This window comes from Electrona antarctica, assembly GCF_951216825.1.
Source record: "Electrona antarctica genome assembly, chromosome: 10".
NCBI classification, from domain to species: domain Eukaryota; kingdom Metazoa; phylum Chordata; class Actinopteri; order Myctophiformes; family Myctophidae; genus Electrona; species Electrona antarctica.
The window spans coordinates 24,424,951-24,442,465 of NC_136791.1; the positions used below are offsets into that span (position 1 = coordinate 24,424,951).

At 42.6% G+C, this 17,515-nt stretch overlaps 1 protein-coding gene across 1 annotated transcript; it reads left to right on the plus strand.

Moving 5' to 3' along the window:
* Positions 1–1,320: 1,320 nt before the first annotated feature.
* Positions 1,321–17,166, plus strand: chata (choline O-acetyltransferase a; the record flags this gene model as incomplete). Its single annotated transcript, XM_079511866.1, has 14 exons — positions 1,321–1,365; positions 3,779–3,976; positions 4,328–4,446; positions 6,788–6,841; positions 7,406–7,586; positions 11,188–11,365; positions 11,942–12,111; positions 13,408–13,508; positions 14,376–14,504; positions 14,624–14,746; positions 15,585–15,726; positions 15,933–15,995; positions 16,103–16,240; positions 16,726–17,166. 14 exons carry the CDS (start codon positions 1,321–1,323, stop codon positions 17,164–17,166), a joined length of 2,082 nt encoding a protein of 693 aa, XP_079367992.1.
* Between the last annotated feature and the right edge of the window lie 349 nt (positions 17,167–17,515).

The following is a 17,515-nucleotide window of genomic DNA, read 5'->3' on the forward strand; positions in this document are numbered from 1 at the left end:
ATCATCATGCAATCATCAAAAGTTCCAATTCCTTTGAAACGATGCGACTTAAAATATAAAAATGTATACGAAACATATCAAATGCACATGAAGTTGCAAAATGTCTTCTTGCTTCACACAGACAGAGCGCCGAATTTGCGTCAGCTCGGTTCATTATAATTATAGGTTTAAAAATTGCCAGGTATAAGTTATAATCCTATAACCAGAGGAGCAGCTCGTATATAAGTTTATAACCTCTGAGATTTACAGATGCATGTAGAGGCTATATGTATAAGGTTAAACCACATCTTCCATCCATGTACACAGAGTGGGTGAACAATAATCTGAGCTCTGAAGGCATTCAGACCTGGTCTATCTAGTAAAATTAGAGGGGGGAGTAGAGGGGGGGGGGGGGGGGGGGGGGGGGGACGCACAGAACTACTAAACAAACTTCTCTCCGCAAATAGCAAGCACGCAGGCTTATGGGAGGAGCCTTGTTGTTAAGGGGGGGGCGGTAGGTACCTTCAGCATCTCTCCTGAGCCAACCAAAGATGTGTGTGAGGATTGTACTGTACACTTGTATACAGTATAGGATGCTCAAACTGCTGTGGCTGGAATGAATGAATGAATGAATGAATGAACGAACGAACGAACGTGTGCAAGCCTCAATTGGGATCTATGCTGAGTAGGAATGGACTCCATCCAAGATGAGGAACACATCATCATCATCATCTGAACATCATCAAACTTCACACGACGGGTGAAATTGTTGTTTATCTTCTTGGTGAGTGCAGGGGGGGAAATGCTTTACAAGTTTGCTTAATATTATACGGGCAAACGCGCCTTTTTTAAGGCTATATAATTAACACGCAATATATGGAGTTATCGATGCCAACTGCCTGGGCAGCAGTTTATAATATTATAGTCTCCGAAATGGAAATGATAACTGCACGTGAAAAGCGTCTATTGCTTTAATGTTCATGTTTGTTTAAAGTTACGGGAGTGATAGTGATACTATATAACCAACCTAACAAACAATTGCCTTTACAACATTTACCATACAAGTGACAACCATTTAAAGATAATTGCTTTCTGCCCGGGCGCGCCTTATAAATAAATCACAATGATTGGCATTCGTTTCTCTCTCTCTCTCTCTCTCTCTGCGACTTTTGCTTTTAATACGAATAGATTCATGAGGGAACAACGTGTGACATTATTAATGCCAGTATGAATTCCTCTTTTATTTATACATGCAGAGTGAGGAGTGTGGAGCGCTTGTCTGTCTCAGAGGAATTCAGATCTTTGCCTGACTGACTGCGCTTCCAAACTTCAGCTCCAAACATGCCCGTTCTGGACCCCCAGCCTTCTAAAGACCCAGGAGGCGATGTAAATAGAACCCTTCATTCACTATTGTTTGTTTTGTTTTGTTTTCAGCTCTATTTTTAAGAATACAATGGAAAACTGGAGAAGAATGGAGAGAAACACTGTATAATTTGGAATAAAAGGAAAACGATATACTATTTAAAAAAATAATAATAAGATTAAGATATAGCCTATAACATATACATTTTAAAACATTTTTACTGGGGATGTCTATAAAGAGGGCTATATCAAATATTCAAATTTGTAATATATGCCTAATAAGTAAAGTAATATTTGGTGAAAAGGGTGAGTAAACTGTTTTAATGCCATAGCTATTCCCTGCTTTTATAAGTGCTATATTTTGTATTTACATTAATGCTATTTACATCAATGTCTTATTAAACTACAAACCTAAAGTTAGAACCTAAGCCATTTTGTTTATACCCCAAGGCTGATAAAACAAGGCTCCAGACATCCAAACAAACTGGTCAGGCTACTACTTGGCCTTATACTCCCAGAACCCACCTCACCCCTGCCCATTTTGATAGGTTGGAATGGCTTAGGGTTGACGACAGAGTACTGCATCTTGCAATGGGCCTGGTCTACAAGATTCGCTACACCACTAAGATATACCCATGTACTTGTAAAAACAATCCTTAATGTCAATGAAGTCCACGATCAACAACACCAGATGGAGTTCAACAAACCACGTTCAACCCAGATTCGGCTCAAACAAGGGGTTAAATTAACATCGCTCCTATATGCCACTAAAATGTGGAACGCCCTACCAACAGCCGTTAAAAAATGTGAATCCCTAGTGCCTAGACTCCTTCAAAACCACTCTCAAAGACCACTTACGGATGGCTGCAATTTGAAACTGGCCCCTGTAAATAAGCCCCCCCCCACCCCTCTATTGCTTCTATACTGTAGGATACAGTGCACGTATTCCCTTTTTTTTCTAAACTGTGTATTTGATTATTTCTTTTGCATATAGATGTGTATATTTGTATGTGTTTAATGTTTTGATGAATCGCACATGGAGGACCCTGTTGTAAACAAGTCTTAGTGCCTTTTCTGGTTTCATCCCCTTAGCAGCTTTTGTATTAACCTGCAGGTATCCTTCCTTGGACCGTATACCCGTTCTGCAATCTGTTAACATTTTCAATCAATCAATCAATCAATCAATCAATAAATAGGATTCAAAGGACATTCAGATGTTTTACATTAGATGGTCGTATCATCCAGGGACGTGCACACATAGACATCAAAGGGGGCTTCAGCCCCTGCCCTTTTACCCATCTGTAAAACAACTGCCCTCTCCAGACCACGAATGCAGCATTTACTGATGGTGAAAGAGATGCAAAATGCCCTCCTCTCCTTTACATGCCATTGCGGAAGGCAGCATTCAGGAGAATTGCTTTTTTCCCCCAAAGTCTCCTGAACTTGAACGCAGCATTTTGCGTTGAACTAATTTATTTCGAAATCCATGTCGTACACCACATCTCCACTAGCTAAAGAGTGATGGGTTGCCCGCCTGAAAATAGCTGATAATAGCTGGTTCATTTGGTTCTATTTGCACACTCTTAGAATTACGGGGGTCAGACAGTCAGTGGCCCAATGCACACAAACTTAAAGATCATTAAGTTGGCATTCAAAAGTTAACCCATTAAAACCAGGAAAGCATGTGTGTCAGTTTAGACGTTTGTATTGGCTATTCAAAAACAGCAGATATACAAGCTTGCACGTATCCAGATGGTTTTGCCAAGGTAAAATCCAGTGGTTTTCAACCAGTGGTCCGGGGACCACCAGTGGTCCTTGAGGGAGTTCCAGGTGGTCCCCAGCTAAATTATGTTAACCAAATGGACCCTTACTGTATCTTAAACTCTTGAGTGTAAAATGATTTGGTTTCATGTTACGCTCTCAAGAGTTCAATTATTGTTAAACATCTGCTCTGCATCAGTTAATTTACAAGAAGTGCACACAATTAGAGAATGTAGAAGAATTGTTATTTTGATCAACGTTTGCCTATGGTACCACATCAATGCAGCATGGAATTGTGGATGAAATCTTATCCAACGACAACTAAATATTCTATGTCTTGGGTAAGTGAGAGGCAAAATCTCATCAAATGGTGGTCCGTGGCGCCGAATAAATAATGAACCTTTGGTACGGGGTTGAAAACCACTGATATAACTGATATAATTCTTTCACAGCAAATCAAATCTTTGCTTCTGGGGGGGGGGGGGGGGGGGGGTCTCTGGAACAACATATTTTCAGATGGGGGTCCGCGGACAAATACAGATAATTCCCGGTGGTCCTTGACATGGAAAAGGTTGAGAACCACTGACATAGAAACATAGGTTTTTCAGAAAACGGTTAGGATTCTTTTTAGAATGGGCCTCAGGTCTAAATCCATCCATTACATGCCACCATGCAGGACTTGCTTCTGCCCAAGCTGCCGGTGCCCGTCCTGCAGGACACCTTGGACATGTACCTGCGGTGCACAGAGCACCTGGTGACAGAGGAGCAGGCCAAGAGGACCCAGGGCACCGTCAAGAAGTTTGGAGCGCCCGGAGGCGTGGGCGAGCTGCTACAAAAACGACTCCTGGAGAGGAGGGAGAGCAAAGCTAACTGGGTAAATAATAATAAAAAAAAGCAATCAATCAAATAATAATAATAAATAAATAAAATCACTGTAGTATATACTTCAGAACCACAACGTATAGCACTGTAGCTGTAATGGTCCTCAATGCACACCAAGCTCTTTTTTACTGAAAGTGTGCTTGGGGAGGAATCATTATTCAGATGATATTACATTTACAATAGAAAACAAACCTTCGAGCAAAGTTCCTAGCGATTAAGTCTACCTCTTGGGACATTTAATGTATTCAGTATAGCCTCCTTTGAACACGTATCTGGCAATGCTGGTTCCTGCGTGGTTTTTCACAATTCCTGCACAAACGGCTTCCTTTATTTTATTTTACAGATTTATGATTACTGGCTGAACGACATGTACCTGAGCAACAGACAGGCTCTCCCCGTTAACTCCAGCCCTGCCATGGTCTTCCCACAGCAGATCTTCAAAGCTCCCATTGACTCTCTAAGGTACCACACACACACACACACACACACACACACACACACACACACACACACACACACACACACACACACACACACACACACACACACACACACACACACACACACACACACACACACACACACACACACACACACACACACACACACACACACACACACACACACACACACACACACACCCCTGAAAAACCACTATAGAAATTGTTGATGAATGATAAGTAAGACAAGGCAAGACAAAAGAAGACTATAGGCAAGATATAGCCTGCATGGGGAGCATTCCTTTTCGGGTTTTTGTCTCCGGTCGGGAGCGGATGATATCGCTACGTCATGTTGTAGTATTGTTTTGTAGTCGTCAGGCAAGAACAATCAATCAGAACTTCCTTTTCCCTCAAACTCACTCATTGGGCTAAAAACGGCCATTGCCGTCATCACAAATGTGATGATGTCAGCACAATTGGGCAAGTGGGCATGGCCGTTTTTAGCCCAATGAGTGTTTTTTTTGCAAAACTAATGCTTGGAATGGATTCAGCATCATGAAAACCCCCTAGTTTGACACGTCACATGCTACATAAAGCATGATGACATTTTGAATATTTTGCCTTCTATAGGTTGTTAATGGTATGGTCACAGATTATGCCAATTATGAAAATTGCTCAACATATGCAAGTTAGCATCCAGCAGTTTCTACATGCTGGGGACCCATACTCAACATTTCTAACATAAAACGTTGGTGTACTCAACATGTCCGGGTTCACAATGGGGCTCTATGGGCTGGCTACTAGACTACTATTGGCTGGCTACTATTTCTCAATCTTTTTCATTTCAAGAACCCCCATGTTTGATATGCATTAGGCCACGGTCCGGACCCCCATTTGATACCATTTTGTTTTCCTCAGACCCCAATCTACACTGTGAAATCCTCAGTGTCCATTTGTACCTCCAGGCCCCAAAATCTGGTGGTCCCACCACGCATATACACCTGATGTTGAGAGCCAACAGTCTGCTACAGTGGCTATATGATCAACTACACCAGGTCTTAATTGAATACTTCCTGGATACGTAGGAGTGTTCACATTGACAGATTGGGTCATTACCCAGTGTGCCTTGAGGGGCCATGCAGTGAACTGGTTGCAGATGCTAATAGACATTGAAGGCCGTGGTTTGGTCAACATGCTATTGATCTGGGCACACCGTGTCACAACCAGCTGACATACAGTACATCGACCAAGATCACAACCTTACACTACAGGTCTACAAACAGAACAAGTATAAGCCATGTGGCCACCATCACCCTAGCACGAAGCAGGGACTTACACCCAGTGGTATAATTAACCAAGTGAAGTATAGTACTTATTACAATTTTGAGGCATTTGTACTTTACTTGAGTATAATTTCCAATTTTCAATACTTTTACTCCATTACATCTCAGATCCAAATGTTGTACTTTTACTCCATCCACTACATTTAAAAACGTTAGTAACTACAATTACTTTGTAGATTTTGACTCATTACAATCATTATTACACAACTGTCTAACTAACTACTATGAAAAACAAAAGCCTTCCTGCCTACAGTAGCTATACTCTGTCCAATGTGTGACCTAAGTGTGGTTTAACATATAGATTCTACCTACATGATGTCTATAAGGGCTCCTGTCTTACCTGTCCCAAGGCAGGGCATATAGAATCAATAGTAGGAGAACAACAATACAGCACAGTTTGTGTCTCTGGGTTAGCAAACAAACTGGTGTGGGTGCAGGTGAGCATGATTGTTGAAGGCGGAGTTAGGGAATCAGAGGCCGGCAGTGGAAAATGGGGACGAACACAGTTGAACAGTTGAGTGATTGGTGGCTGTATACAGATGATTGTGGATCTCAGACCTGGAGAGAGTGACAGAGGGAAGGAGGAGATATGGAGAGAACACAAAAACCAAGAAACAACACAGTGGCACGTAACAAGTATATACATTAACCACTTCAGCCCTCCAGGCCCTGTATCTACTTCGGCCAATCTATTGTGAGCTACATTTTAGGCATTTGAATGAAAACCTGTTTTAAGTAAAACATTTGAGTACTTTTTGCCCACCACTGCTTACCCCCAATCAAACCCTTGTTGTCGGGGGCACGGTGGCAACTTGGACACTCATGCATGACGGAAGCATGAGTTCAAGTCCGTTGCTCTCCCCAGGTTGGCGGAGGGTGTGTAGAGCCCAGGAAGTTATAAACTGAGAATCAGCGCTCACTCACTGTGCAAAAATTGCACTGTGCAAAAACACACACGCACGCACGCACGCACGCACACGCACACGCACACGCACACACTCAAATTTCGTCTTTCAACAGGTTTGCTGCCCACCTCATTTCTGGAGTTCTGGAGTACAAGACTCATCTTGACGCGTAAGTTCATCTACTATAACCAGTGGTGTAAAGTATAGTACATGTACTTAAGTACAATTTTGAGGTATTTGTACTTTACTTGAGTATTTCCAATTCAAAAAAATATTTCTACATTTACTCAAGCACATTCTGTACTTTCACTTGTAACATAAATTGAATATTTCTACATTGCAGTATTGATACTTTTACTTAAGTAAAAAATGTAAAATACTTTGTCCACCACTAAATGGTAAATGGTGCTTTTATATAGCGCTTTTATCCAAAGTGCTTTGCATAGATTGCGCACAGATTCATTCACACACCGATGGCGGGGGAAACCATGCAAGGTACCAACCTGCACATCGGGAGCCCGGGTTCGAACTGGCAACCTCGCGGTTCCCATCCGGCCGTTCTGCTGGCCACTCTACCCCTGAGCTACTGCCACCCCACTGCTTGTAGAGAACTGATAGAGATGTATGTGTGGGTGTGCGTGCATGCGTGTGTACCTGCGTGCGTGTGTGTGCGTGCATATGTGCGTTGCGTGCGTGTGTGTGTCTGCGTGTGTGCCTGTGTGCGTGTGTGTAGACGTGCTCTGCCCACAGACTATGCACGAGGCCAGCTGGCTGGCACCCCGTTGTGCATGGAGCAGTACTATCGTCTGTTCACCTCCTATCGCCTACCGGGGCCTGCGAGGGACACGCTGGTGGCGCAGGAGAGCAGCGTGATGCCAGAACCCGAACACATCATCGTGGCCTGCAAGAACCAGGTGAGAATCCATGATGACAGTAACACAGTGCAATGTCAAGAGAGATGTGGAACACGTGGAAACTATATTGGCTCTTGTTGACAATACTAGATTTTCAGGCCGATATAATGCGTCTACATTGCGCTATGAGCTATTAAGGCACGAGTCCCACCAAACAGTGGGACTCGTGACCCATCTGGACCAATGTTTATGGGTCACGACTCGAGTAAAAATCCCATTTTATTTTCCTACATTTGAAAACATATTAAACTTAGCCCGCTAGCATTTATTGAAAAATTAGGATCTAATTCACGCCAGCATTTTTCTCAGTTGAGTTCTTATTTTGAAAAGCCACATTTCCAGACTACCGGAAGTGAACATAACCATAAGTAGAACAGGTCCCGGACAGGCCTTGTTTACAAGATGGGTTTATGCCGGGGCACTGGAGGGCTCCTCATCGCCGGCTCTGTGCCATCAAAGAAACGTGTTTTGACCAAAAATACCATCTGGGACAAGGAATATACAGATACAGGCGATTGAAAGAAACAGATAGAATGGATTATTATGGCGAGGACGATCTCAGATGGGCGATCCATTGTCATGACAACAACAGGTAGCTACCCGATGCTAACGCAAGTAGCATTAAGGCTTTATCGATCGAAAGCGCTATAAAAGCACAATTGCCATTGATCTGCGGCAATGGCGTTGAGCGTAGTATCAAAAAATAGGCTTTAATTGACCTAGATCTACGGCAATAGCGTGGAGAGTGTTCATCCAAAGATCCCCCACCCCCCCACAAAAAAAAGAAAAATACATATTTTAATATAAATATTAGTTTGGGAAGAATGTTATACATATACAAATCTAAGAAATTCCATAAATTAAACGGTTAAACGTCTAATTTCTCTTTTGGGTCTCGAGCTAAAAGGTTTGGGAACCACTGACTAAGGTAGAACGCTACTGTGTCTTTGTGTGTGAAATGTAGTTATTTTGATGTGCCTATATTCTCACTCCAGAACCCTGAACAGTGTTTTTGTTCAATTTACAATTTACAATTTAGGCATTTAGCAGACGCTCTTAATCCAGAGCGACTTACATTAAGCAAGAACAAAAGCATGGGAATACATCACATATATAAACAGCATTTATCAAGAAACATGCGTAAGCTAAGAACGTAACTAGAACATATCTATATATAATGACACTATACTTATAAGCTATACATATATATTATACTATGCTGTACTGTTATTGTGCTGTCTACATGACATGCTTCAGTTATGGATTGGAGAAACGGGGAGCCTCATGGCCCCTTGGGGAGCCCTGACTGAGCAACTTGGGGGCCCCCATGGTGTGACCATGCTCACGCCAGGCCCCGGAACACTACAGTGTTTGTGTCAAGTCTGGTGAGGTTTGGAGCATCAGTGCACCCGACGTAGCCCCCATGGGGGTCCCGGACAGACAGAACCCCTGCATGGGGCCCACAGTCTTGGTCTGTTGCTGAGCTTGTAGATCAGCTATTTTCACTCTTTGTTGTAAGACAAAGCGTGTAGGTGTAAGTCGTTAAAATGGGCCCCTAAGAGTGAATCAGCAACAACTGATAGGACAGAGGTTAAGCCTGAGGTATAAACCTTCTACAAAGCAAAACATAAGACACGACCAAGTAATGATGAAATTGAAAGGCATTCAGACGTCGATATTATTTCCAATTTAGCGAAACATGAAATTCAACAGACAAAAGCATGGACTGCAAGTGTGTAGATTGTAAATCAGAGATGCAACCCAGAGAGGACTGTCACAGTAGCGCACACACACACACAGACACACCCACACCCACACACACACACACACGGTCCCTCTTAATTACAACACTGGAGTCAGCCAACACATCATGTTCTGTCATGTCGGCACACACACGTCGTGTCCACCGACTGTGTCTGATCGTAAACACGCCAACATATCTTCAATGAGGGATCAGCCACCGTGGCCTAGTGACAAGTGCTCTCTGTTAAGTTAATTAGCTATATACAGTGGTGAAAAAACCGTAGTACTCAAATGTTTTACTTAAGTAAAACTATCAATACTGAAATATAGAAGTATTAGTATTATGTTTGGTAATACTAATCAAAATTTTTCAAATATATGTAGTGGAGTAAAAGTACAATATTGGGATCCGAGATGTAGTGGAGTATAAATAAAAGTATTGGAAATTGGAAATACTCAAGTAAAGTACAAACACCACTGGCTATAGCATGTATGGCATTTGCATTAGATCATTCCCCCATGAAGGGATTCCCTAGGACAGTGGTCCTCAACAGGCGGACCGCGGTCCATGACCGGACCGCGGCACACCTCTCTGCGGACCCTGGAGAAATGATAGAATAAAGAGCAGAAAAAAAGTCACCGCGACCGCGAGTTGAATTCTCCGCAACGCAATTACCGCTCTGAATGTGGACCGACTGATTGTGTGTGTGCGCGTGTATGCCTGTGTATTATGGGCCCACGTGGCTCGCGACCCACAATTTTATTTGTGCGCGCATGACTGGACCATGGTCTTATTCAAAAATGATTTGTGGACCTTCAGCATTTCTAGTTGAGGACCCCTGCCCTAGGAGTTATTGGACCTATCATATAGCAGAGACCTGATAGGCCGTGTACAATACGGTAAAGTCATAAATAATTCTGTGGACGGATATGACAGACAAATTCAAGTTTGCTTAAACCGACGGGCTGCATGGGCTGGCCAATCAGTGAACACGGTTCACACGCTCATCCCAATTAGCACACAGAGATTCGGATGGTTTGTCCTCCACAGAGTGACACATGCAGATATCCGTGGGTTTTATCGGTTCTCGGAAACCGTTGTTAACTTGTTTGCCACACCCCCCCCGGCCCCCGGGTGACATGAACATAACGTGGGTCAAGTTTAGGGACGTATTTGTCCGGGGACCCCCATGGGTCCTTGAAGGAGTTCCAGGGGGTCCCCAGCTAAATGATAGTTTGGAATATCCATTTGTATACACTCTGAGTTAAATTCACATTGATTTGACAATATAAATTTGGGGTCCCAGAGATTGAGATGACATTAAATGGGGGTCCGTAGACAGACGTTTTGTGAATCCGTGAATTAACAGATAGATGACATAAATGTGATGCTGCTTTTCAGGGTTGAATTTTGTTGATGGAAGAACATCAGGTTGAACCTTTGGCGACCATATTATAATGTTCTTCTAATATCACTTCTCAAGGGATGTGAGTGACTAACGGTAACCGAGTAACAGTTTCACTTTCATCTGTCGTTTAAGCCTTAACTGATTGGCGGAGCTTTGCGTTGTGCATGCTGTGTGTCAACGTGTTTGTTAACCCTTTGTGGCACATTTGTACTGTTCCACCAATATACAGGCGGTGTAATGCCCGTGGATTCAAACCCGAGTAAAACCTCGGATTAAAAGATTTTGTCCCTTTCAAGGAATTGATGGCAAACGGACTGGATTGGCGTGACTGACGCCCCCAGTAGGCCGCTATAGTAGGCCGCTAGTTGTTACAATGCTCTGATTAACAAAGGCGACACTTCCAAACCTGAATGAAACAAATACTCGGTTTTTTCTAAACCTCTGTGTAGTTTTTCGTGCTGGACGTGGTGATCAACTTCCGCCGCCTCAACGAGCGAGACCTGCTCACCCAGCTGGACAAGATCTTCAAGATGGCCAACGGCGAGGAGGAACGATCCCCTCCCATTGGCCTGCTCACCTCTGACGGACGCACCGAGTGGGCGGAGTCCCGTCGAGTGCTCATGAAAGGTGGGTGGGGTTAAGAGTTGAACTATAGTTAATAGTCACATTATCATTACAAAACATACATTAAATGCTTCAGCCCTATATATATTTCGACCATTTGAAAATAGCCGATCTACAAGTTCACAATGTGTCGCATCACAATGCCCTGTGAGCTTGTAGATCTGATATTTTATACAGTCGAAAACGTGTGAAATGGGGAATTCTGCATAATGACTACTTTCTACTTTTAAGTTACATTTTGATACCTAATCCTTTTGACATTTAGGATTACTTGTAACAGTGTGTTTCAATATTGCAGTATTGATACTTTTACTTGAGTAAAACATATATATATTACGTTTCCCCACCACTGACCACTGCATGGAAAACCCTTACTTGTACTGTAATTAAGATAAGAGAGACCCTACAGCTGTGCCGTTTAGCTAATTTAGTAAATTAGCTTCTAAAATGTTCTTTCTTGCCTTGATCTCCTAACCCCGCCCCCCTCTTCTTCCCTTTCTTTGTTTCTTGGAAAAAATAACACGATGGGAACAATAAATGTGATGTGACAATAATTAATAATTGTGATTGTGGTGCCAGAGTCCACCAACAGAGACTCTCTGGACATGATCGAGCGCTGCCTGTGCCTGGTGTGTCTGGACGACGCCACCGGTCCCTACATGACCGACGCCCACCGCGCCACGCTCATGCTGCACGGAGGGGGAGGGGCCAAGAACGGTGCCAACCGCTGGTACGACAAGCCCATGCAGGTGAGCGAACCAACCAACCTGCACACCTGTGGGTAAAAGGCTTTTTATCCCATTCTGGGCGGGAACCCCTTTTGGCATTATGTTATACTTTAGCTATTAGAAAATAGCAGATCTACAAGCTCATAGCGCGGCACCGAGTGCCGCCCCACGAGCTTGTACGTCTGCTATTTTTCAAAAATCGCGAAAATGTGGCGCAAATCTTTGAACATATATTCTTTCAGTGCGAACGTTTTCAACTCAAATCTTTGCTTCTGTGAGGTCCCTGGAACAACATATTTTCAGATGGGGGTCGGCGGCCATTTACATATAATTCTGGGGGTCCTTGACATGAAATAGTTTGAGAACCACTGATATAGAAACATAGCGGGTTTTCAGAAAACTGTCATGATTTAGAAGACATTTTGTAGAATCGAGCTCAGGTCAAAATGGATCAAAAATATAATAACCTCTGGCAGTTACACAAAGTTGCGGAAGTCTCCGCACCGCACAACTCCAGTGCGACTTACTTGACAGAGACTGACGTTCAAGCATCTAAATTTGCATGAAAGTTTCACAGTGGAACTGCATTCGGCTAATCCCAGGCCAAATGAAGTGTTTTCATTAGGAAGGATTCTAACGCTACGATTACGACCCCTGAGCCTTACAGAGGTCATTAGCATGGAGCCAGCCAGAGATGTTTTGATTAAGAATTTAGCTGACATGTTCCAAGATTCCCATGTTCTCTACCCAGAGATACTTTGCAGACGGATTGCTTCAGAGGAGAGTGAATTTAAATGTATGAAAACAGGATTACATGAGCAACTAAATCAACAAGTCTCTCTGTGAATTACACATCTGTTCTTCGCATATTTATAAATATATCAATAAATGTATGTATCCATTTTAACCCATTTAGACCCAAGGACGATTCTTAAAAAATGTCTTCTAAATCCTGACCTAATAATAATACCTATGTTTCTACATCAGTGGTGATCAATATTTCATGTCTAGAACCCCAAAAACTATATGTATTTGGCCGCCGACTCCCATCTGAAAATATGTTGTTCCTGGGACACCCACAGAAGCAAAGATTTGAGCTAAAAACGTTCACTCTGAAAGAATATATATATTCAAAGATTTGCACCACATTTTCACGATTTTTCAAAAATAGCAGACCTACAAGTTGTAGATCTGCTATTTTTCAACAGCTAAAGCATAACATAATGCTTAAAACACCAAAAGGGGTTCCCCTGCCCCTAACTGTAAAAACAGATATGATGGCAATAATGCATAACACCGTTGTGTTTTCTTTCCCAGTTTGTGGTGGGATCAGATGGTTGCTGCGGCGTGGTCTGTGAACATTCAGCGTTTGAAGGGATCGTTCTGGTGCAGTGCACCGAGTACCTCCTCAAATACATGTAAGTCTCGTTGTCACAGAACAGATGGCTTTGCTTTTAACTACGTTTCAACCTGGCATCCATGTTTTGGGCATGTCATTATAGGCGAAAAAGTCAAAATGACTTAAAAAGAAAAACACAACAAACAAACCCTTTCAAATTCCTTTCAGAAGCATTCAGAAAAGGTTTTACACCTTTTAACAAAAAAAATTGATTCCACCGATCCAGACTCAGCCCATTCATTTTTCAATCAATTATTTGAAGCCTCCTGGTGAATCGTGACCACCATGAAACATTTGATTCTGCGGAAAAATAAATAAATAATAATAATAAAATACTATACTTTTATACTATATTATTTTTTATATGACTATATTATATTTATACATGCATATACAGTACATATATTTTATTTATATAGTTTTTAACAGAATCAAATGTGTTCTGGCCATGATTCACCAGGAGCCTGGATGTCTTGGCACACACCAAGACTTCAGTTCAATTGTTTATTTCATTTTTGAACAGGGACAAACATTTCGGCTATCCAGCCTTCAGTGTGAAGTCTTGGTGTGTGCGACCCACTACTGTTATTTTGAGCGCACCTACAGTCAGAGCGCGGTGGTCACATGAAGAGTAATTGAGTATACGCTTAAAATAATTGATACATATTTTTGGAAATCTCTAGGGGGAAAATGAATGGGTTCTGGATCGGTGCATGGAAACACTGCTATGCCCTATACTTCTGGGGTCCGCCAGGCGCCTACTGTAAACACCTTCTTTGCTGAAAATATAGCCAGTGCCTATTGACATAGACTATAGGTACGCTAGGGTTGATGTGGTTAAGTGGAACATGATGCCATATCATATCTCTCCATGCGACACCACCAGGTCCGGCAGTCCATCCAAGCTGGTGAGGGCTGCCAGCGTGAGCGAGCTCCCTGCGCCTCGCAGGCTGCGTTGGAAATGTACGCCCGAGGTCCACAAACACATCGCCTCCTCCGGGGACAAACTACTGAGGTTCAGACTGCACTCATTTATTTAGGTCTACATTATTTCTACAACAACCCGAGACAATTAAAGAAACGACAAAGACCACAGCATCAAAACAATGCATTTTGATTTTCTGTTGGTTTCAGGCTGGTGAGGAATCTGGACATGAACGTTCACAAGTTCTGCGGTTATGGCAAAGAGTTTATCAAGAAACAGAAGATGAGCCCAGACGCCTACATCCAGGTCGCCCTGCAGTTAGCCTACTACAGGTAATGGATCCTTTGTTCTTCGTCCTACTGTATGTAGTCTCGCGTTGCCCGACTGCTGCCTCTCGTAATTTCCATCATAGAAATTAGAACGGAAGCTCTATTATGAGTAAAAATATAAAGCGGAAGTGGAGCCTCCTACCAAATTCCGTTTAGTCTTTACAGTTGCGCAAATTTATCCTAATACGGCCTGGGCCGTGGCTCAGCGGTCCAGGCACCTTGGCTGGCAATCCAGTCTGGCAGTGTGCTGCGGGCTCGACTCCCGATCCCGACGGCCTTTACTGCATGTCACCCCCACATCTCTCTCCCCATTTCCTGTCAGCAAAAATCCTAATATAAATAGAATTCATCTAAGCATATATACTGTAGCTTGCTGCTTAGCAGAAATGGAAATAAAAAATAATCCTCTGAAGATATTTTAAAATATATTTTTGTGAATGGAAATGACAAACGGATTACTCAGGTTTCGGGAACTGTAGTACCAGACTCGATATTGCATTCGGAGATTGTGGAATAGTTGTCTGGCTACGCGAGACATAGTATATGACTATGTCGCTCGCCGAAAATAACAACAGTCAAACAAGGTTTACTGGAGACTTAGGTAGACATGATATCAGTGATAACAATACTGTAGTATTATAGGAGTCTCCAAACTTCCATTACACAAACATAGAAAAAAATAAGTAATATCTAAAAAGAAATAACACATTATTTAAAAAAAAACTGTTATTTTTCAGCGCACACAAACTACAAAGCTCTCTGACTCTCTCTCTCTCTCCCTCTCTCTCTCCACCCCCCGCCCCTTCTCTGCCTCTCTCTCCCCATCTCCCTCTCTGTCTAGGTGTCATGGGAGACCGGTGTCCACCTATGAAAGTGCTTCCATTCGTCGTTTTCGGGAGGGCAGAGTGGACAACATTCGCTCAGCCACGCCTGAAGCTCTGTCATTTGTTAAAGCAATGACCGATGGAAAACTGGACACAAGTGTAAGCTCATTTCTTTCTTTACTGTACATGTACGATAACAATAAAATGTGCTTCAGCCAAGCGAAAGTCTGCCATGTATAATAATGTGAAAATCACATGCATTTATTTCCACAATGTAAAATGGCTTGCACGTTGCACCTACTGTAAATGAAGGGGTGTATATGACCGAGCATTGATCTTTGGTTATTCATTATTATTTTTTCCAGAACACAGAGAAGATGGAAAAGTTAAGAGGTGCCATAACGGCACAGACAAAGTACACTCTGTTGGTAAGAATCTGACAATCAATACCTTATACCCCTATAGACGTTATGAGGTTGATACCGATGCAAATCAATAAAGATATAATAACAAAACGCAACATTTTCCTTTCCAGGCCATTACAGGGATGGCAATAGACAATCACTTGCTGGGACTACGTGGAATTGCACAAGAACTTCAGATGGAAAAGCCAGAGATATTTACAGATGAATCCTATCTCGTCAGTAACCACTTCACTCTGTCTACGAGTCAGGTATGTTCATTGAAACTTAGCACTATGGAACTTTTGTTAACGAGTAAAATGTAATTTTGTCAAATCTGTATGGTCCGGCAGAAACCAGCTAACTCAATTTTTTTTCATAAATCAATGCTATTGAACACCCGTTACATCTGTGTGTTGGTTAAAAAAATGCAAGTATCTAACAATATATAAAGTCCCAATTCCAACTTTGATGAGGCTTTTTTGCTTTGCTTTAAAAGCACTAAACGGTTGCTAGTTCAGTTTAGGTGTTCCAACAGTTAATACCACTGATTTAATCGATTATAGCAAATATTCAATATTCAGTCATTCAATAGTTGCAGCCTTATAGTTCTCATTGTGCAAATTAGCAGATCTTCATGCTCACGTCACATCGCAAAGCATTGTGTGTATGCTGTGAGCATAGACCATGCTATTTTAACACATTTTCACCATTTACTTTCTTCTCATCATGTGTTTTTTTTAAAAAATCTCTCAAGGTTCCCACGACTGTGGACATGTTCTGCTGCTACGGGCCGGTCGTTCCAAACGGCTACGGGGCCTGCTATAACCCACAGTCAGACCACATCATCTTCTGCGTGTCCAGCTTCCGCGAGAGCTCCGAGACGTGCTCCGGCCAATTTGTCCTGGTTCTGGAGCAGGCACTGCTGGAGATGAGGGACTTATGTAACAAATGCAACCTCGTGCGACCCGAGCAGACCGCCACCAAGAAGGGACAGGCGCTGGAAACGCAGACACGCGCATGCAGCCGGGAGAGAGGCGCCGCCGGGCCCATGAACGCCACCGCCGGGGATCAGAAGAACCAGCAGCCACATGTTCCGGTCAGGGCGGCGGCAGATCGGAACAAGGTGGAGGCTCACACCCAAACCTCATCATCGCAGGGAGAGTCCAGTGCTTTGAAAAATGGAAGTAAGCCATAGAGAACTGTTGATGTCAATGGAAATGTGTAATATTCATTGTTTTGTTGTGTTGCAAAGACTATTTTATTTATTTATTTTATTTATTTATGCATTTATTTATTTCACTTTTTTCTTATCACATGGTTTTCGGATTTCTTTCACCCAGTGTCAATTGTCTAATGTAATCCTGGGTGCTACACTCACTCTGCCAAACCGGGGAGAGCAACGGAGACCAAGTCTGCTCTCGTTTCCGCTCCATTTTCATCACCGCTAAACCCCTTATACCTAAACTTTTTTTTTTTACTATTTTGCTAAACATTTTTGAATAGTTAAAATGGCCAGCCACAAGCTCACAATGTGTCAATGTAGA